The following is a 23,102-nucleotide window of genomic DNA, read 5'->3' as shown; positions in this document are numbered from 1 at the left end:
CACCCGCATCCCCTCCCCCATTAGTTTCTTATTGTGGCTTTTGCTTCAGTTGTGTTACCTACTAGCTATATAACTTGGGGAGAGTTTCTTAACCCTTCTGAATCTGTTTCCTCCCCTAAGGTAAGAATACCTGACCTAACAGCTATAAAAAGGATGAAGTTGTGGAACTCCTACTCTGGTAGAATTAGAGCACTGGCTGACAAAGGAAAGGTGCAGTGGAAGGACAAGTGAGGGCATGGGGAGGTGAGAGGCAGTAGAAACTCCACCTGCTTAAGTGGGGGGAGTGCGGCATGCTCCGAGCATGGCAGTTACCGTGGCTGTGGCTTACGATGGAACATGAAATCCCTTCGGCAGTGTCTCGGCATTCTGTGTATTATAAGAATCCCTGGGAGATGCCTCAAACTCATGGAGAAGATGTGGACTTTGCTCCTGGTTTGGCTACAAACCAGCTCTGTGACTCAGCTATTCCCCAAGACCTCAGTTTCCTCCTCTGTCAAATAGGGGGATTGACTTAATGAATCCTAGGATCCCTTCCAGCATCCATCTCTAATTTGGGAAAAGCTGCTGGGGGAGGGCAGTGGGATTCTCCTGGGTCTCCAAGCACATGTATTTCTTCAGAGTCTTTGAGTACTAAGGACACATACACAAATTTGGGGTCACTGATTTTGCTTTCACAGGAGAATTCTGTGATACTGGTCCTGAGTCTGAGAGCAAGGCTTGCCAAACAGTTAAGTGTAAGTGATATGCTGTGCTTCCCTAGTGGCTCATTGGTAATGAATTCACCTGCCAGTGCAGGAGATACAGGTTTGATTCCTGGGTCAGAAAGATGTCCTGGAGAAGGAAATGACAACCCACTCCAGTATCCTTGCCTGGGAAATCCCATGAACAGGGAAGCCTGGTGGGCTACAGTCCATAACAAAAAAAAACAACAAAAGTGATATGTTTCCAGGGCTTTGGGGAATTTCAGTACAAAAATTGGTGTTGTGTGCTGGCCTCAAACCCAGAACAGCCCCCCTCTGCCCTCCGCCAGCCATGGTGGGAAGTGGTGTTGCGTACATGTGCTCTGTATCTTTTTAAGTTGAACCTTGTTTTATTTTTCTAAAGGCATAAGCTGAGTGTTACAATCCTGGGAAAAGGCTTGTAGAACATCATATTTTAATTAGAGACCTTTCTCAATTTTATGTGAACAGCGTAATTTAAATTATTACTGGCAGTTTCTCAGTATACAGAATATAGATTCAGTTCTAGCCTTGAGTTTTATGAATGAACCAAAAAAAATCACCATCCCATCAATTTCAGTTCTTCTGGTCCACATCCCTTTTGAAAAAAAAAAAAAAAACCCTCAAATCTCAGATATATTCTCCCTTGAAGTTATATTTCATCCAAGGGAAGAGATTTCATGTGCTTATTCAGTATCTCAGCTTGTTACACTTTAAGATATTTGTACGTAAAACTGATGAATAATATTTGCCGCTGGAATATTTGTAGCTGCAATTTACAATTCTAGGGAAATTCTATTTTAGAAATCTTTACGATCAGTAACATTTATTAATTATGCTGTGTGAATTATGTAAGCAAAATTAAGAATCCTATTTGCCTTCCTACTTCTCAGCCCATCTTATTTGCCAGTCTGTTGACTGTATTTTTGGGCTCAAGGTCAGCCAAGGATTAATAGCTTTAGGTCTATTTGCTTTGCCTCTTTTTAAGCTGAATTTAGCTCTTGAGATAACAGCATTTTGCCTGTGTACTTGACTGAAATTTTAATCTTGACCTTTGGTTATAATTTTGGATCACACAATCAATTCTAGTAAGATGAGAAATCAGAACATATAAAGCAAACCTAATTGCATCTTTAATGACATTTAAAAAATTAGTGGAAAAGTAAAATAGTCTGAATAACAGCTATTGTCTTTTAAGTTTTGTAAATCATTTTTTAAAAGAGCAAAACATTTTTCCTTATGGTGGATAGTGCTACTGTAATATTATTTGCTTGAAAATATTGGTTAAAAATCACATTATTGAAAGAGATTTCAGCCCAGCAGCTCTTTGATTTTTCATTTGATAAATGGTTTAAGTTAAATAGTTTGGAGAAATCTAGGTTTTCTGAATGCAGGAGTTCATATGTTGACTATTTTTTATTCCCCTTATATCCAGTCTAATACAGATACTCTTCCCAGATAATGAAGATATTGAGATAAGGAGAGACTGTTCTCTCAGGTTATTATAGCTCAAGTCTTTCTGCAAAGATAGAGGGTAGGTCTCACCCCTGTTTAGGGAACTTTACCCGTAAGCCCTACTCTTGGTCGAGGTGGAAATGAAACTGTAATCATGGGCATTCCGTGGGACTGTGGTGCCCTGAGAGTATCAAAGTACTATGCCTCATCTTGTGCTTACAACAGAAAGGGGTATGGTTGAGAAGAGAACTCTTTTTAAACTTGAGTGACCCTAGTTTTACAACCAAGACATCACCTTTAACCTGTCACCTTGCTGATGAAGAATCCCCACAGCCAATACATACCCCTGAGGAAGTAACCACACCCTTTTGAAGATCAAGGCAAATTTTCCAATACTTATTTACATTTTCAAGACAGAAAAACAGACAAAATTTGTTCTTTTTTGTTATAGAAATAATTTGTGTTCCCTGTAGACATTTTAGAAAATGTAGACAGTCTTATAGAAGTAAATCAATAAAATATATATTACCCATGTGGGTTTTCTTTGGAAGGAATGATGCTAAAGCAGAAACTCCAGTACTTTGGCCACCTCATGCGAAGAGCTGACTCATTGGGAAAGACTTTGATGCTGGGAGGGATTGGGGGCAGGAGAAGAAGGGGATGACAGAGGATGAGATGGCTGGATGGCAACACTGACTCGATGGACGTGAGTCTGAGTGAACTCTGGGAGTTGGTGATGGACAGGGAGGCCTGGCGTGCTGAGATTCATGGGGTCGCAAAGAGTCGGACACGACTGAGCGACTGAACTGAACTGAAGCATCTATGACCCGGTGATATCCACTACTAACATTATGGTACCATAGAGAAAGCTAGGTAATCAGCATTTCCCTAAGCAGTTCTTCAGACCATACCCAGGGGGAAGGGGTTGCTTGGTTTGCACAGGAAGAAGAGATACAAGGAGATTAAATAATTTGCTAAAATTATCCAGTGAGAAGGTCGCAAAACCAAGATGAAGATGCCTGGGTCTGGGACCTTTTTGCAACCGCCAGAGGGCCGAATCTTTTCACAGTCCCAGAGTTTTTCATAGTTTTCTCCAGCTCATGGCTAAAGAAAGGGCCAGCCTCCTCAACAGAACTCAGTGGACCATGCCCTGGGATGGATAAGGAAATGATATGTGTCAAAGTGGTTGTGTTATCAAACTGTAGGTACAGTTTCACCCTATAAACTCCTTTAAGAGAGGGCAGGAGGGAGTGACCTAGAGTCTTGTTGGAACTTATTAGCTTAAAGAAGTCTAGCGAGAACTACCCAAACAAAGAAAACTGACAACAAAGACCAGTAGAACTAAACTATAGTGAAAACGTATTTCTTGTCCTCAGCTCCCTCCAGAAAGAAGTTTTGGGGTAGCCCAGGTGGTAATGACCAACATTTCAGAAGCTGTAGCCCATCTCTGGGTAGAATAGGTATTGGTATTGAGCACTGAGATTGTTACTGCTTAGATATTGCCAGAAATCTGAGCATTAGTGTCTTTCCCCTTCCTAAAATAAGCATCAATATAGTCTAAGTGTATCAGAAAAGTCATAAGGTTGCATTTCAAGGTAGGAACGTGGACATGCTCCATTAACCAGCATCCAAACAACTGCTGTGTTGCTGAAGCTTATCTTCCTTAACGGAGGCATTATCACAGCAACCAACATCTTTTCATAGACCTTAATACCTTCTACCAAATATTGGCAATACAATCCACTCAAAATTCTAGTCATCTGGTTTATACCCCAGAGTAATCTACTGTTTGATAAGTAATTTGCATACAGAAGTTAGCCTCTCATTTTGAGATACCCTGAAACCACTTATTTTGAAATCATGAAGTCAGTATATTAGAGCTGGAAGGGATACTAGAGATTATTCATCCCTACCTTGCCATTTTATAGATCTAGAAAGTGAGATCACTATAACTAAAGAACCCTCAGCTCAAAATTTTCAGAGGACTTGATCAGAGGGACCCAGCTAGTGACTAATGGAGTTCAGAATTTCTGATTCCAATCCAAAAGTTTTTCAGCATAGCTTCTCTGATGAGTGCCACAAATTGATATGGTTGGGGAAGGAAGAAAGATAAGACATAATCCTCACCCTGTGTTACTTCTGTTTACTTCAGGGGTCACTTTGATGAGATCGTAAGACTGGCCCCTTTAAAACCTAGAAGAAGTGATGTGGCTAATGATAGATGAACACTAAATGGATAAAACTACTCATTAAAACTCAGAAGCAGTATAAACACTCACTGATATCATGCGGAAGAGTGGAAGGTTGTTAAAGGTGACTATGTAGAAGTTTGTAGGAATTTATACATCCTGAAACTTACTGAGACCCAATGAATCAGCATTTTAATCTTGGAGCCTATAGGTCATTAGCAAATATTGCTGTAGAACTCTCTTTAATTCAGTTAACTCTATGCTCTTAGCTTTTGCCAGATGCACTTACATACACATCATGTGAAACATTCCAGAAGACATACCTTCTTCATGTGAACATGCTTGTGAGACTCTAAAATCAACTACAGAGAATTCTTACTTTGTAGAATTTACATTCATTAGCAGTTTTTCTATTCACAATACTAGATTAAGAGAAATATCCCAGTTTGTTAAAGTTCATGATATACAACCTTGCATCTGCTTCTGGTACTTATAATTGTGTGTTCAAACTACAAACTTTGACTAGTTGTGTTGGCAACCAACAATAGGAAGATTAAAGTCTATAGAGTTGTGAAATATAAGATATATTTACTGTAACATAAAATTCTATGTAGTCACTAAAAGCACATTGCTGTTTCATTGTTACCCTTTAGTATATTCTGTTTCTGATCCTGATGGAATTTTGTTTTTCTTATTGAATCTACACAGGGGAAAAAATTTTCCAAGAGCACACTTTTTTTCCAAGAGCATGACTTTTCTGTACCTAGTTAGGCAGAGAACTTAGATAGACTCAATTTGAACTTGCTATACTGCCTACAAAACTGATGTCTTCTTCCTGACTTCCCTGTTCTGTGAATGGTACCATCATTCTCCTGGTCACCCAGGTCTTATGTTAGTCTTCCTTGGTGTGCCCCTTTCCCTAGCCTCCCAAGTCCTGCAAGTCTTCCCTTGAACTCTCTCACCTGTTCTTTTTTTTGTTGTTGTTTTATTTTTTTTTCTCTCTCACCTGTTCTATATTCCTCATTCCACTGCCACCAACATCATTTATACTCCTGTGATTGAAGCAAAGTCTTGATGTAAGGGAGAGCATACACTTGCCTCAAGTATGTCTCCTCCTGGGGGCAGCAGAGCTGAGGTGGAAGGATGGAAGAGGATGAGGCGTTTGGGGTCATGGGCCTGTGGCCAATGCCATTTCAAACTCCCCTCTCTTCACCCCTTTAACATGACTTACAGAACCTGGGAAACCTGGTCCCAGGACAGTGCACTTAATTGCCACTGCCATTCACATTTTTCTTTGTGGAGCATTGTAACAAGTGATCCAGAGAGCTCTTTGAGAGGTCACGTTCTCCTGGGGGCAAGACCAATTGACTATCTAAGCCTTCTTAACTCAGTTTTGTTATACCTGGAGATAAGGAGAATGCTGAGCTAAGGAGAATGAAATTGCTTTTTCTCCTAAAGAAACAGTTGCAGACTTTGATGTTGGATTGATAGGAATACAGTTCCAGGATGTGTTGACCTGCCATCAGCGATGTAACCTCTTCTTTGAATCCCATCACACATAACTCAGTAAAGAGAAAAGGCAAGAGAGACTCTCTCTGAAGACACGGGACTTTAGATGAAACAAATCTCAAAAACGTGGTTAGTTTGGTTAACATATGAGTACAGATGCTGATAATTCAGGTTCCTTGATAACCTTTATTATTTAGAGTACTTATCATATTATGATGTTTAGATGTCTCTCCTCTGCCTGGGATCAAATTCTGTCCCTGACCATGACTAGCTATGGGCCCTGGGGAAGCTATTTAACTGTGCTATATCTCAATTCCCATGCCTACTACAGGTAGTAATAGTACCTGTCTCACAGAGTGATTGTGTGCCTACCTAGGACCATGCTGGCTCATCAGTACTTAATAATTATTTGTGAGTTATTTTACTACAGAAATTTTCTATAGACTTTCTTTAGAAAGCTAAGCTTAAATTCCTTTGTCACATTGCTAGCTGAGTTTAGGGAAGATAATCTGGCCAAAGGATGCTCTTCTATTAATCAAACTGAGCTGAAGATCGTATGTGTCTGTCTGTGAAGAGAAGTGAAAACCAGATAAACGTTTTGAATATTTTGTAACAGCACTTGAGAAACGATAGGATATGTCCATTCCCACCTTTAGACAGGTTCTTGGAATTGCCTTCTGTATCCCATTCGAGATGGCTAGAAGTCAATTAGAATTTCTTCCTGGAAGTTGCCGACTAAGGACACTAGCTACTTTTCATTATCTTGGTTGGCCTGAATTGGTCTCCCTCTAATATCCCAAGCTTTTGAAGCCTGCATCCTTTATTAGACATGCTAGTATGTACTGGCTTAGGACATTTATAAGTGTCATAGATTGCTATTTAATTTCTTACAGGTTCACTTTAAATTTCACTCAGCCATAGCTCTTGTTGGAGGATACAGCCCTATTTCTCTTTTCTTCACAGGAATGTATAAGAATGGTGAACTACTTGCTGATTGATAGGTCTAAAATTATGTTTGTCTCACATATTTGGAAATGTCATCTCTGAAAAGGAAGGTGTTAAATAGCCTTCTCTGGAGATCTTTTAAAATAATGTAGTTTCTCACCTGATTGAGGTGATGAAAGTGAGGTCTTGGGGGGACAATGGAACGGCCTCTGCTTCCAAAATTGGAATTATTTGAACTTGAGTTTGAATGCACATTTGAAAATAATGTGTTGAAAGTATCCTTTTAATGTGTTAAATGTATCCTTCTGTGGCAGGCGAGTCTGTTCAGAGCATGGGGCTGGGATCCATCCCAGGCCAAGGATACAGGTACATGGAAAAGGGCTGTTTAGTTCAGAAATCAGAGGAAAAGGAAAAGGGTAGAGGACAATTATAAAAGCCGGAGACCAGGTCTCGGGTAAGGTGGGCACGTTCACCTGGCATCGTGAGACCAGTGAGCTGGGTCTGGCAGAGAAAAGGTGGATTAGGTTTCTGTCACTGACATAACATTATCACACATTTAGTGGCTTTAAACAAGACATGTTTATTCTCTAGGTCAGAAGTCTGAGTCTTACCTAGCTAAAAATAAATTCTTCATTTGGAATTCTTACAGTAATCTCAGACTTAGAATGTCCCCAGAGGAACACATGGTGTTCAACCCAAACCTGCTTCTACCACTGTCTTCCCCGTCTCATTAAACACCAGTTCCATTCTGGAATTGCCCAGGTTAAAAATGCTGGACTCCTTTCTTATAAGCCCCATTCAGCAAATCCAATTGACGCTACCTTCACAATTATATTATCAAAATCTGATTATTTCTCACTGTCTCTAGTTTGGATTCCTGCAGTAGCATCTTTAACTGGTTTTGCTTCTTGTACTCGTGTGTCTTATTAATGTACCCTCAGCACAGTAGCCAGAAGGCTCCTGCTAATGTGTAAGCCAGATCTGTTACTCCTCTCCTCCCCACCAGTTGGTCCATCTTACTCAAAGACCTTCTGATGGCCTAAGAGGGCAAGGAGGCCCGTCCCTTTGGCCAGTGATGCTGTATGTCCACCTCATAGGCTGTTTGGACCAACACAGGTTCAAACTGTAAAAGTCTCCCATCTTCTCATAATCATGGGTTATCCTAGGTCAAGGAGGCAGATTTCAGGTTAAACTGGAGCTTTTGGTCCCGGCACATGCTCCGGCCCACCCCTGCCTTCTCCCAGGCCCATTGTGATACCCACCAGAGTCTAAGTGTAGAGCTTTCCCTGCTAACTCAAAAAGCTGATAGAAAATACTTTCCCACAAGGTTCCAAACTCTTCAAACCAATGACAAGCCCAAGGGCATTTTCTGGTTCCCCTTCTCCGGTACCCAGTTGGGCTAATCCCTGAAGCAGCAGCTGGGTGGAAACATAAACCAGTTGGGGTCTGAGGAGGGGGGCAGATTTCCTTGGAAAAAGAGAATGCGAGGGAGTGGTTTCTATTTTAAGTTGACCACATCAGTCTTCCGAAAGCTTCCTGCTCCGGTACCACACTCCTAGGGACTTGGCACAGGAGGCGCAAGAGACAGGCATCTTCGAGAGCAGCTGCTCCTCACGGTTGAATCAGCAGCTGGTAACGAGATGAAGGATATAGACAAAGCCTGACACTTGAAGGGTGTCAGGGTGGGTGTGGGGAGGTATTCACCCTTGTGCCTCCCCTGACACTCTCCTTGGTATCGACAGGGTTCAGCGCACGTTTATTGAACTGAATTCATACATTTTAAAAATGAATGAACATATCCGATGATAAATCAGTCACACAAATAAGACCTAGAAAATGGACCTTTTGTTATTACTGAAATTCAGTATCAGTATAGCCAGGAAACTGAGAAGGGGGCTCAGGCTGGCCAAGGGCCTTCTGGGGCATCTGAGGTGTCAGTGGGGTTGACGTGTTATGTCCTGCTTTTGTCTGGTAGGTCATTGCTTGTGAGCAGCAGTATGACTCTTCCTATGACGCTCGCTGTGACGTCTGGTCCTTGGGGATCACAGCTATTGAACTGGGGGACGGAGATCCTCCCCTCTTTGACATGCATCCTGTGAAAACGCTCTTTAAGATTCCAAGGTAGGACACAAGATGGCGCTCTTGGCTCATTAGTGCTTTGGGAACGAGGCTCGTTAGGATAATAAATAGTTGGTAAACAGTTTCTCTCCAAACCAGTGAAAGCCTGATTGTAAAATGTATTTCTCTTAAGGGGGCGGCGGGGGTCGGCACGGGGGACGGGGGAATAGGTTTCCTGAAAGACAACATATTCCAAAAATAATAGGAGTGTGTTGTAACAATCGCATATTTTCAGTACTCCAGTTTTTCTGAGATGTTGATTTTTTAGGCTTTGCATGGCAAGACTAAAAATGCAGCTTTGGCTTAAGTACTGTCTAAATACTAGTGTTTTCTTTTTAAATGATATAATCATATCTGGTCTTTTTTTTTTTTTTTTTTTCAGTTAGACTCTTTCTCCAGTATGCTGAAAAATTTAGGGATGAAAAAAAATGTGTACCAGCACTAAAAAATTTTTGAAAAATGTTACATCAGTCATGATTTTCTCTCTAACTCTTTATTTCTGTCTCAGTGGGAAATGGTGCTGAAAGAGGTCTGTTTGAAGGGTATTTAAATGCCAATATATTTTTTATTGTCTATATTCATTAGGGTTTTGTACAAGAGGTTTGTTGGTTGTCTTTCATCAGAATAGGGCTGATGTTTGGCGAGGCACTAGTTACAGAAAATGAAGCTATCTGGGAGCTCCACGCAGGCATGTTGCAGCTTGAAAGCTTTGTCCCTTTCATATTTCTCTTGCAAAGGAAGGCTCTGGCTGGCTGGGAGCCATTTAACTGCTATGACAATACAAGTGTTAACCTTTCCTTATCTGCACAATCACACTGCTATCACAGCCTTTAAAAATTTCTCCTGATTGCAATTTGCATTTCTGATTAAGCCTATTTATATGCAGATGAGGCTCTGTGGCATTCCTCTCCATAATGTTATCGTTTTATACCTAGTCCAGATGTGAACAACCACCCACCATTACTTCCAAAATGATTCCCAACCAAGTCAGAGTTGGTCTTTTTAACTTTTCCAGAGTATAAAAACAAGTCCAGATGATTTAAGACAAAGCTCCTGGCTTTTTAAATGAATGGTCTGATGAATGTTCAAAATAATGTAAGAATGCAGGACCCCAAAACAGTATTGTGTAAAGTAATATGTCAGAAAATGATAGATGGTATCTGGAATAATTTATATGTGTGTTTTGATTTTTTACAAATGGCTTACTCTTTATTTACTGTAGCCACATAATTTCTCAATTACCAGAATTAAGGTGTGGTTTCTGATTAGCTTGGAGAAGGAAGTGGCATCCCACTCCAGTATTCTTGCCTGGAGAATCCTGTGGACAGAGGAGCCTGGGGGGCTACAGTCCATGGGGCCGCGGAGTCAGATACAACTGAGAGACTAACACTTTCACTTTTCTGATTAGCAAGACATATGTACTTTCAATAGGCTATCATCTACTTGGATATGTTTCTGTCTTTTTTTGATGTGCATTTGTATACAGACCAAATGTTCAAAAATTTCATAGGGTGATAAATATGAGGCAGCTTTGAAAGTGTGTGTGAGTGTGCATGGGTACACACACACGTGAATGTGTGTGTGTTTAATAGACCCTTTATCTCCAGTGACTCCCCTAGTTTGCTTCTGTGCCCAGCCAAACCTCTGCTCTCTAATAACTTTTATACTCTCACTCCCCTCCCTTCTTCTGTCTTGGGAGAAGCTTCCAGATCTGAAGCACAAATAACCAAGCCTCCCACTAACTTGCCTCAGGACAGGGCAAACTTCAGAAACAGGTGAATAGCTAAAAAAGGATCTTAGGAATGACACGGATCCTTATCCCAAAGTAGACTGAAGCTTTCTTTCCTCCTGGTGTAACCACTGGCCCTTTCACCATCTCTTGGTTCCTGTGCAAGTGATGAATCAGATTGAACTAGGGAATGTCAACACTAGCTGGTTAGCTGGCCTTCAGTGTGATTACGTGTGCTCGACACTCGCCTTTATCACAGCCTTAATGGCCAGCTTGACATTTTTGGACAGGAAGGATGGAGGTTTTTTGTTTTTGTTTTTGTTTTTTTGTTTTTTTTAATGTAGCATGTTTATAATTACTGCATAGCTTTTTATACTCACCAAGATTTTACTTGAAAAGTATCTTGTTAACTGGAATTACACAATTTTCTTAGGAAGGGTTGTAGATTGCCAAGTGTGTTTGTGTGTGTGTGTATGCACATGTGTTTATCCTCTTAATCTTGGGTGGTAAAAACAGTATCCTTTCCTCAGAAAACTTCTGTGATGGAGAAATTTAATATTTACACATTTTAGATAGGCACTCAGGTTATCTACCTGTGTGTTTCATGGGGCTCTCATTCTATCTCAGCATTTCTTTTCCTAAAGCTAATGGCAAGTAACGACAAAAATCCTTTGAATCTATTTGGTTTCAGAATGTTTTCCTTCCTCTTTGGTTATGAGTGTTGTCGGTGTTCTGGAGCTCTCTTCTCTTCAATTAAACAATGAAGTCCATTGCAGAGTGCTCTTGGGGGCCAGGGTACTGTGTGTGGCCTTTCTTACCTGCCTCTTGTCTACACCTTTCTCCAATTGGAAATAAATTGAGTAAATTACCAAGTAAAGGAAGAAAAGAAAACCTGCCCCGAGTCAGGGAAGGAGTGACTTTTGTGAGTGATAAAGGACTTGGGACTTAACACAGTGCTGGTTACATGTGAGGAGGGAGCCTCAGATGTCAACGGAACAGGTGATTACTGGGGTTCCTGGGCTTTGTCAGAAAACAGGCGAGGTCTGCCTGGCTGTGCTTGATTTGCCTGAACAGGGGCCTCCTGCTTTCTGCTCTCTGCCTCCACGCACCTCTCCCTTTCTTTTGACCTTCACTTTAGAAGATGACACGTGGGGTATTTGTGACCTGTCTCTGATCACGACATGACTTGCAATCTTTCCTTCACTGCAAACACACAGAAATTATCTGCTGATTGGCAGAGCAGCCACTGTTTGCTGAACTTGTCAGCATGTGTCATCTTGTCTAATGCCTTTTCTCCAAAAAAGTCACCCCTCTCTGACAGCCTCTGCTGTCTGCTGCTATTTTTCTCCAGGAGTTAGAGGAGAGGAAAAGAAGGAAAACTGTTTCTCTAGGCATCAGTGGGTTTGACAACCTCTCTCTCACGATTCTCTCCTGAGGACTCCTGCAGAATTCCAAAGGCTTAGAAGGATCTTGCAGATGACCTGGATAGATTTTCCACTTAAAAGGAGCTCTACTTCATAGATGTATTTGCAAGAACCCATGGAGCTGGGAGAAATGTACAATTGCGTACCTTTCTTGGCAACCAGGTATCTTTCCTTAGCTTGGAGTCTTCTGCTAATGACCTCTTTGACCTCCACAGATGGGGGCAGGGAGGCAGTGGGGACCAGTGTGGGTGCGTTTACTGGATGAGGACTAAGAGCCCTGTCATTGGCCAGTTTACTGGAGCCAGATAGCAGCTGAATCTCGGAGAAGGCAATGGCAACCCACTCCAGTACTCTTGCCTGGAAAATCCCATGGACAGAGGAGCCTGGTAGGCTACAGTCCATGCAGTTGCTGTGGGTCGGACACAACTGAGCGACTTCACTTTCACTTTTCACTTCCATGCATTGGAGAAGGAAATGGCAAGCCACTCCAGTATTCTTGCCTGGAGAATCCCAGGGACGGGGGAGCCTGGTGGGCTGCCTTCTATGGGGTCACACAGAGTCAGACACGACTGAAGCAACTTAGCAGCAGCAGCAGCAGCTGAATCTGTGCGGAGTCTTACTGCACACTGAGAGCTTCCATTGCATTCCTGGGGGAAAATGCAGAGTGCCTTTAAGATTCCCAGCAGAAATGTGCTTGTCTGAGAGTGAATGAGACAGAATGGCTTGAACATTCCAGTCCCTGAAGCCAGTGACTTTTCCTTCCTAAAGAGGAGTTATCTTCTAGTACACAATTTGGGAACAGAACTCATGATAATTCCAATTTACATACAGGCTTGTTTTCCTCACCAAATTTAGATTGTTCCAAACTGTCCCCAGCTATATTAGTTTCTGAGGGCTGCCACAACAAATTACCGCAAACCTGGTGTCTTAACATGAAAGAAATGTATTCTCTCCCAGTTCTAGAAGCCAGATGTCCGAAATCAGGATGTCAGCAGAGCCCTGCTCCATCTGCAGGCCCTAGAGGAGAATCCTTTCTGCCACTTCCAGATTCTGCGGCTCCTGGGGTTCCTTAGTTTGTGGCAGCATCTCTGAAATCTCTGCCTCCATTTTCACATGGCTTTCTTCACTGACTCTGTGTATTTTTCTTTTCTGTCTGACTGGTGAGGACACCCATCATTGAATTTAGGCCGCATTCTAATTTAGGGTGATTTCATCTCAAGATCCTTGTCTAAATTTTATTCGCATGCGTGAGTCACTTAGTCGTGTCCAGCTTTGTGACCCCATGGTCTGCAGCCCACCAGGCTTCTCTGTCCATGGGATTATCCCGGCAAGAATGCTGGAGTGGGGCGCCATTTCCTCCTCCAGGGGATCTTCCTGATTCAGGGATCAAACCCACAGCTCCCGTGGCTTCTGCATTGGCAGGCAGATTTTTTTTTCTTTTTTTTACCACTGAGCCACCTGGAAAGCCCTAGCTTAGATTTATTGAGTGCCATCAATGTGGCAGGCACAATGCTATGCTATTCACAAAAGCAAATGTGTTCAGTTCCCACAGTGACCCTTGAGGTGGATGCTGCTGCTGCTGCTAAGTCGCTTCAGTCATGTCCGACTCTGTGCGACCCCATAGACGGCAGCGCACCAGGCTCCCCCGTCCCTGGGATTCTCCAGGCAAGAACACTGGAGTGGGTTGCCATTGCCTTCTCCAATGCATGAAAGTGAAAAGTGAAAGTGAAGTCGCTCAGTCGTGTCCGACTCTTTGCGACCCCATGGACTGTAGCCTACCAAGCTCCTCCATCCATGGGATTTTCCAGGCAAGAGTACTGGAATGGGGTGCCATTGCCTTGAGGTACATGCTATCACCCCTTTATTCTAGAGGAGAAAACTGGAATTCCAGGGAGAAAGCCCTGCTCCCGCGCACCAGTGGAGGGAAAATGATTTCAATCTGTAAAGTTTGACTCCAAAGACCTCCCATTTTTGCAACTGCTTTGAAAAGTTAAAGCCCTTTCTTAAGTTGTATTTATTTATTAATGGATTGTGATTTCAGCACTGAGGGGGCTGGAGTATAAAGAAAAGAATAAGAGGGAACTGTTTTTGGAGCTTTCTGAGAGACCGTTCCTGGGTTACATATATTTGACTTGAATAAAATTTTACACTGGAAAAAATAAATGAAAACGATATCCCAGTCTTTAAGAAGCTTACAGTCTGCCTTCCTTCTCCATGCTCCCATTTCAAACTGACAGAGGAATCCTGAGAGTTAAAATTTTATTAGCATCAGTGTGTCAGTCAAGGAACTGAAGGACAGAAATCAAGTGTCATCACAGGGGAGCACAGCCCTCCTTGGTTCAGTGATTAATGACTCCCAAACCGGAAATCCCTCCCCTCTCCAAACTCCTCTGCCTTCTAGTTCCTGATTTAGAACACTTAAGGCCAGTGTTTGAACTAAAGAATTGAAGAACACGTATTACATAAAAGCAGAGCAGCATTTCAGGTTGTCGTTGCTGGTGCCCAGTCGTTCCCACCCCATTCCGTGCTCCTTGTAAAGCCTGGGCCTGCCGTGACCATCACGGCTGCTTCCAGTAGCATCTCCTCCCCTTCATTGGCCTCTTGTTTTTTCAGTAGGAAAGCCTCACTTTGGTTGTGGAGGAAACAGAAATCTGTTCCTGGCATCCTGCTTTGGAATGCATTTTCTCATGGAAACTTTTAAGTGGTTATTTGGGAGGAGGCAATAAAACAACTGAAGTTCTCACTCTTGGAGTGTTATCAGACTCGTGGCCAGTTTTGAGTTTTATAATTGAGTCCGAGGACAGCCTGTGTCTTAAGCTTCATGCTTATGGGAAAAAATACTTTCCATGCTCTAAACGATGCATTCACAAGAGTGCTTTGGAACACAGTCTGCTGGAAATTAGGGATGGACCATGCCCTCCAACCCAGGACATCTCTAACTTGGTTCTTGCTAAGTCAGGCTTGGGATGAGTGCTTGAAGTGCAAGATGAATAAGATAGGATTTTTTCTTTTTTTTTTTTTTTTGCCTGAAGAGAACATGGTTTTACATTCCATTCACTGCTCCATTCACTGGCAGAGGTAAAATGGGCAGAAGTCAAACAGCAAAAAAAAAAAAAACAACAAGACAAAGAGAAGGGACTGAGAAAGCGGGAGCCTCTGAGACAGATTTCCTCAGCGTCTCAACGCCTGCAGCTGGCTCCTGTTCTGAAATACATTCCTTGGGCTGAATTTTCATCTAATTTCATCAAATGCCCATCATTTTTAAAAGGTAAAGATTCCTTTAATTCTGATTTTCCTAATTCACAGACCCAATTGTTCCCACATGGGTGGCAACCCAGCTCCTCAGCTGTGAGATGCTGTAGAGGCAGCAGGGAGTCCTGAGTCACCAGTAATTGTCTCAGTATTATAGAACTGTCACAGGACATTTTCCCTTAGGGCTGAGAAATATAAGGAAAAGAAATTAAAACTAAACTATTGTTAGAATGTAATGAGTTAGGGGGGTGGGTGTTTAACGGCACAGTAAGGCTGGGTTTACCCCGCGGGAACTTTGGTTTCTCTTCATCAACCCAGGTCTCTTAGCTATTGGCCCTCTGATCAACGAACCCTCACAATCCAGGCTTCACTCCTATAGCAGAAAGAGCTAGGAGAATTAGCATCATTTAGCATTTATTGAGTGCCTAAGAGCAAAAATAAGTTAAAAAAATACTCCAATAGAAAAACAATAGTCTTTTATGCCTCTTTTTCTTTGTTGGGAGATTTCTAGTCCCATTTTAGTGGATTGTGGCCCCTACCTCTCAGGATATCTTGGGAGTGCCCTCCTTCCTATATCCTCTCCATTACCTTGAGAACAGAGTAGCTGGAGGCAGCTGGCAGAAATGCCCCCAGTGGAACATGTTTCCAAACTCTTTTTTTAATTTGAGTTGAGCAGTTGGGGCTGTTAGTTCCTGTGGAGGTGCAGCTTGCTGCCCCTCCTGACTCCTGGCAGACAGGGAAATTTCATCTTTGCAGGGTTTCATCTGGAGATCAGGTGGCAAAGCAAGAGCATGCCTCCAGGGAGTGCTGGTCCCCATCCCTGTGGAGAGGAAGCCCACCTGGAGAGGAGGGAAAGGCTGGAGAATGAGAGGTGTTGGCTTTGAACCCTATCCAAGCTCTCTCCCTCCTGACTCTGATCTCATTATTTCAGCCCCAGTCACTTTGGCTAATTCCCACTTAGCTTCTAAATGGTGGAGAGATGGGCAAAGAGGGCAGGCAAGGCAACAGAACTTGAAATAGTGCTGAAGGGTTTGTGGCACCCTCATTTCCTCTTGATTCCAGGGAGTGGGGAAGCAGGAGTAAAGGTGATGAAGAATAGTTAGATGGACTGTCTTTACGGGTTGGCATAGTAGTAGGGCAGGGGCAGCACAAGGATGAACAGTGATAAGGTGGTAAAATGAAGGCTCATTACAGCTGCAGCTGTCTTTTCCTGAAAAGTCCTGAAATCAGGTGAAGCCAGGGTCTTAAGAAAGAAAATGTAGGGTAGTGGTCAAGCATTGATGTTTGTGTCAGTTATCTGCTGGTAGGTAACAAACCACCCCCAAACTTAATTGTACAATCACTTATTAGTTCTCATAAGTCTGGGTTCTTGAGTGGCTGCTGGCTGGGCTTCCTCATGCCTGCTTCCTGTGGTCAGCTCGGGATTTGGTTGGGGGCTGGCTGGTCTAGGATGACTTGGCTCTGCTGTGTGTGCTTTCTCATCATCTAGCAGGCTGGCCAGGACTCTTCTCACATTGTGATAGGCTTCCCTATAGAGCTACAGGGACGGGTGGAAAATTGGGCTGTTTTTACAATCCATTTACGCCAGTGTTCTGCAGTCAGCCCGCATGAGTTCAAATACCAGCTCTACTACTTTCAAAGTGTACGGACTTGACCAAGCCACTTGTCTCTGCTCCTCAATTTCTTCCTCTATAAAATGGAGGTACGACTGAGGCTATATTAGCCTGATAGAGTTGTTGTGAGCAGTTAATGAATGTAAATTGCTTAGGACAGTATATAGAAAGCATTCCATTTTTGCTGGATGCTATCAAAGAACAAAACCTCAAAAGAGTATTTATATTGTGAGAAATTTGCTTTCCCTTGTAGCTTAGAAGTTGAAACCTTCTCTTCAAAAGGGCTACCTATGAGATCAATCATTTGAAAGTTTAGCGAATTGATTTATTGATGATTATATGGGAAATTGAGAATGAAGACTGGTTTCTCAATAAATCCTTACCGTTAATACTTCCACTGCCTCTACCTGAGGGACTCTGCTGTGAGTATCCATTATCACAATTCCTTTGTTGACAGCCACACTTCTAAGAGACGTGGACCCCCGCACCCCCACCCCGTCCCCATGTATACCCATGAATGTGATGTCAGGACTGGCCCTTGGGAGCAGAGCTGGCCTTGGTCCCCTCTCTCACTGTGTCTACAGTGAGTGGTGATTCTGTCATCCTCTGAGAACTGAGGCCGCAGGGCTTTCCCTTCCTCTCAGCTTCATCTTGGTGGCAGCTTTGTACTTGGTGGCTGAGTTGTGTCATGGGGGCTTGGTTGCCTCCCTCCGCAGCTCCCTTTAACCCTCTTGGTAGGTACAACCTCCCCCCATGTTCTAGTAATTTCATGTCCCTACGTAAAGGGACAATAGTGAGGGCTCTGTCAAGACTGGGAATGATTTTTTTTTCCAGTCCAGACTGGAAAGGCTAAAAGCATTGGCAATGGGAGATGGAAACCCAAGCCATGTGAAGGGATTGTAAGGAGAGCACTTCGTTGCTCCAGATGAGTTCAGGTTTCTCAGCTAGGAGGAGTGATACCCCAGGGACTGAGCAGATGAGGCTGCCCATCTACTGACAGTGATCTTGGAAGAATTCTGGAGGACTGGAACAGTGCTGGAAGAGTGGAAAGGGAGAATGTGCTTCAGTTCTTCAAAAAAGTCAAGAAAGCAGGACCTGCAGATGACTACCTGGTGAGCTTGATTTTATCCTGGGCTAATTACTAAGGTTCTTTTTTCTTTGAATAGCCTATGAATTCTGTGAGAGAGAATTCTGTGAAGAGAAATCTGTGATCATTATGAATTAGCTGGGTTCACTAAAAATGAGCCATGTCCAGCTAATGTTGTGGTTTGGTATTACTGCAAGACAAATGCAAATAGGGGCTGTTTCAGACAGAATATACGTGTAATATTGCCCTTAGGTTAAAATCTGTTGTGATGTTTTCGTGGCCAAGATGGACAAACGCAGGCTGGAGGATGGTAGTGGTGATGGGTCACAACCCAGGAAGGATGTATATATTGAGGAGCATTGGGTGATGCAGTCAGCGTCACCATGGTGGGAAGTCCTGGAGGCCTTGGGTAGGGCTGTCTGCTGACCATCCTGTCTGCTGAATGTTTTAAAGTGTGTAACAAGTTGGAGGACATTAGCCTATTGATCACATTCACTGAAGGGTAGCTGGTATGCTGAATGCCAGACTTGGAATTCCCCAAAGACCTCTGTCACCAAGAACAATGGGATTCTCTAACAAATAAGTAAACTTGGAAACTCTGGTGAGCTGTATAGACCGAGAGACCCATGGCTTGAGAATGAGCGGGTGGAAAATGACCTTAGTTGGGGTATAAGTTCAGTAGGTCAAACAGTGAGACAGTCTTTCATGATTAACATGAGGCTTGAAAGTCAGAACAAACACCGCCCCCACACTGGCTCCATCCCAATCAGAACTCCTTTGGAAGGATGGGCACCACACTCAAATTGCCACAAGAGAGTCCTACCCTGGCAGAACTCTAGCAGAGCTGAAGCTGGCATTTCAAACTGGGATTCAGACACTTAGTTCCGTTCCTGCTTTGTCATCAGTCCATCCTTTCACTTCTGGGGGTGGGGCACACAAATGGCACCAAACTTAAGCAGAATGTTTTGCACTCAAGATAACAAGGCCCGTGTAAACTGTTTCCTTCAGCACCCTCCCTACACTCCATGGGTACCAATAAAGAGGAATGTGAGTCGTCAACAACTGCAGGGCTGGAGCCATTCCCTAAGCAGCAAGTCTCACCCAGCACAGAGATCCTTAGTCCTAAATACAGCTTAGAATCCCCTGGGAGCTTTGAAAAATACCAGTGCCTGGGCACCACCACCAGAGACTCCAGTGTAATCAGTCTGGAGTCAAGCTCAGTATTTATATTAATATATAATTAATTTTACAAATCTATTCATTTGTAATAACATGCATACTGTTTGCATTTTAGAGTTCCCCCAGATGACTCTAAAGTGCACCCACAGTTGAGAAAAACCTGGCCCTGAAACAGCTATCAGACAGTTGTCTCTTTATTTATATTTCAAAACTGCAGTGTCTCTCCTGGAAATTCTGGTTCCTACCTTCCCCATCCCCACCTCATGGATGAGAATCGAGAAATTAGAGATGATACAGATGGGAGTGTGTTGTACATTATGAAGAATGTAAAATCAGGAAAAATAAAAAGGATTTCAGCAGAACAGTCAGGGGTGACTGTCTTGGGTTGAATTGTGATATGTCTCCCGTTAAAAAGGTATGTTGAAGACCTAACCCCACTATACTGCAGAACTGACACTATTTGGACATCAGGTCATTGCAGGGGCAGTTAGCTGGATTAAGATGAGGTCGTAGTGGAACACAGTGGATCCTTAATCCATTATGACTGGTGTCCTAAGAGGAAAGTTTTGGACCTAGACACACACAGGCGCGTGAAGACAGGAAGACTGCTGCACTGCCATAGGTCATGGGGGTACCTAGGCCACTAGAAGCTGGAGAGGCCAGGGAGAATCTTTCCATAGAAAGGAAAGGAGCCTTTCCAGGGAGCCTGCCCCAGATGACACTCTGATTGTGGACTCCTGGCCTCCAGAACTGTGAGGGAATGAATTTCTGTTGTTTTATTCCACGTAGTCTGTGGTGCTCTGTTATGGCAGCCCTAGGAAATAATCCAGTGATTTTATGTCCTTTGGAGCCTGTTGTTCCTGGAAGGCTGTCTAAGGCATGATTAGGGATGAGGGGATTGCGGTAGGAGGGAAATGGTAGCATAGAAAAGTCCTGGGGTTGGGGGTCCCAGGAATTAGATGGGCCAGCCTTCCACTCCATCAACCCCCAGGTGGGATTTCTGTACAAATCATGCCTAGCAGGACTTAGATACAAAGTGGGTGCATGAGAGTTTCTCCTCTCCCTTGTTCTGGACCAGTGAGCCAAGACTGACCTCCCCCTCCAGCCCTACCCAGGCAGGGAAGAGCCGCTCCCTTCCACAATGCTCAGCATGGAGAACAGATCTCTGCATTTTTTCTCTGAGTTCCTTCCAGACTCAGGGTTTCTGGACGGAGTGCAGAATAGAAGGAGATGGCTCTTGACCTTTGATATTTCCATCTTTGCATAAAGGGAACTGCATGGTACAATTCTAACTAGAGGCACTGTGAAGTAGCTGTGGCAGGCCCATCACATATCTGGGACAGGTATTATGAGGTTGGTGAAGATGTCCCAGAAGACCCACATGTCTACCTTGGCTGGGCCAAGCACAGTGGAGCATGATCCAATGAGCAGCATTGTCTGCTTCCCATGTCCCAAAGGGCCTCCCCACTGCACAGAGGGCAGATGGGCATCCCAAGCATGATGGCTGGTCCTGGCTGGGGGATAGGGACATTGACTTCCAGGCTTCACCCAGGTTTTGTTCTTAACTCCACCTGTAGCTTGTGGCCAATTCAGAGAATGGTCAGGAGGTGAGGGTCTCCTCCTGGACCCATGGCCTTATTGCTCCCTCTGCATACGAACTCTCAGCTGCTTATTTTGGCCTCGTATTCTTCGTGTGAACCCTGGCTCTGTTCTCTGGAGTCTTGGTCCCCTCCTACCCTCTTTCTGTACCATCTGTCCCTTGGGTTGGAAGCTCCACCATGCTTTATTATTTGTCAGTCTTGATGGGTGTGGTCTCTCCTGCTACCTTTACCCTGCAGTCCACCTCTAGCTCTGATGAAAATATCACTTTCTATTAATAGATGCCTTCCTTCTGGAAGAGTGAGGGGATGGGAAGCCCAGTGTTCGAAGGACTGAGAAGGGGTTTGATATTAATCATCTCTAGGTTACCAAGTTACAGGGATTCTGCCTGATTTGGAAGTTTCTGGAAGTCATTCAGCATGGGTAGGATAATACTAATTTACATTTGTTTCTAATGTCTTTAGGCTCAACCCCATAGTAACAAGATCTGGGGTGCACATCCCCTGTGTTAATTTCCTATTCCTGCTATAACAAATTAACACTGATGTAAATAGCTTAAAACAATGCAAATGTCTTATCTTACAGTTCTGAAAGTCAGATGTCTGAAATGGGTCTCATTGGACGAAAATCAAGGAGTCATCAGAGTTGAATTCCATTCTGGAGGCTCTAGGGGAAAATTCATTCATTTATTTATTTGCCTTTTCCAGCTTCTAGAGACTACTATACTCTTTGGTCCCTTCCTTCTCCGTCTTCAAAGCCAGAAATGGCTGGTCAAGGTCAATGCCGTGGCCTCATTATTTTGGTCATCTTCTGGCCTTCCTCTCTTGACAGAGTAGCATCAAATCCCTCTAGAATAACAGATTCTTCTGTTTTGATCATCATTTTTTCAATCAATCCAAGGAGACAGAAATGAAACAACCCCCCCTTCCCACCTCCTCCAATTTCCTCCACTATTCTCCTGCCCCCAATTTAATCCTTCTGGCTACATCAGTTACTCAGCAGACACTCTCATTTATGTCAACATACACTTAAGGGAGAAGAGGAATGCAGGAATGTACTGACTGTCTAGTGGTCTCTAGTGTGGGAAGGTACAGCACAACCTATTTGGGTGCCGAGAAGAAATAGTTAAGACTTCTAGTGAAGTGAAGTTGCTCAGTTGTGTCCGACTCTTTGCGACCCCATGGACGGTAGCCTACCAAGCTCCTCTGTCCATGGGATTTTCCAGGCAATAGTACTGGAATGGGTTGCCATTTCCTTCTCCAGGGGATCTTCCCGACCCAGGGATTGAACCCAGGTCTCCTGCATTGTAGACAGACGCTTTACTGTCTGAGCCATGCATTTTAAATCTAAAAATCAAGAAACGAATTATGCTTTCCTATTACTGACTCTGAAGATTGACACTAGTGCCTTCACTCAGTCCAAATGTTGGACGGTCATTTCTGGTTTGATCTGCAGATGAATCATAAGGGAGCTCCATAGCCAAGGAGCTGAGAAGGGCCTACTTGGAGGTTCAGTTGTAGAGTTCTAGGAAGCACTGATAGAGAAGGCAATGGCAACCCACTCCAGTACTCTTGCCTGGAAAATCCCATGGATGGAGGAGCTTGGTAGGCTGCAGTCCATGGGGTCGCAAAGAGTCGGACACGACTGAGCGACTTCACTTTCACTTTTCACTTTCATGCATTGCAGAAGGAAATGGCAATCCACTCCAGTGTTCTTGCCTGGAGAATCCCAGGGACGGGGGAGCCTGGTGGGCTGCCGTCTATGGGGTCGCACAGAGTTGGACACGACTGAAGCAACTTAGCAGCAGCAGCAGCAGCAGCAGCGGGAAGCACTGAAGTTAAAGGGTGCCTCAATAAGTGGTAATATGGCAAATACCATCAAATGTCAACTAATTAGGCCTTCACAAAACGGACAAGTAGTTTTTAAAGGGTTCTGCAAAGAAACTCTGTATTGTATCTGATTCTCCCACTACAAGCACATCTGAGCATCAGAAAAGTTGCTGAGATGATGACACTTCTTCTGGGACAGTCTTCATCAGCCATGTGAAGTTAAGAGCAATGATAAGCTAATTAGCTGTGCCAAGAAATCATTTTTTGAAATTCAAAATTACTATGAAGGGTATTTGAACTATCATCAATTTATATCCACTACTATTAAGATAAATCTCTTCCTCAGTGTATATTGAGCAAGAAGTTATTAATATGACACAAGCAAACCTTTCTAGTTTAATTATTGAATGTTCTGGGGATACTGTTAAAAAGCATTATTTCATCTTCAAAATTTA

The 23,102-nt window shown here is 43.4% G+C and overlaps 1 protein-coding gene across 1 annotated transcript in view; it reads left to right on the top strand.

Annotated features, from left to right (window-relative positions):
- MYO3B (myosin IIIB) overlaps nt 1-23,102 on the top strand; it is a 427,435-nt gene that overhangs the window by 26,324 nt on the left and 378,009 nt on the right. The window contains 1 exon segment of the mRNA XM_052652976.1: nt 8,793-8,938. Within this exon segment, the coding sequence (XP_052508936.1) occupies nt 8,793-8,938 (146 nt within the window).

Source organism: Budorcas taxicolor, chromosome 2 (genome assembly GCF_023091745.1).
Source record: "Budorcas taxicolor isolate Tak-1 chromosome 2, Takin1.1, whole genome shotgun sequence".
Classification (NCBI taxonomy): Eukaryota; Metazoa; Chordata; class Mammalia; order Artiodactyla; family Bovidae; genus Budorcas; species Budorcas taxicolor.
This window is presented reverse-complemented; position numbering and strand designations above follow the sequence as displayed.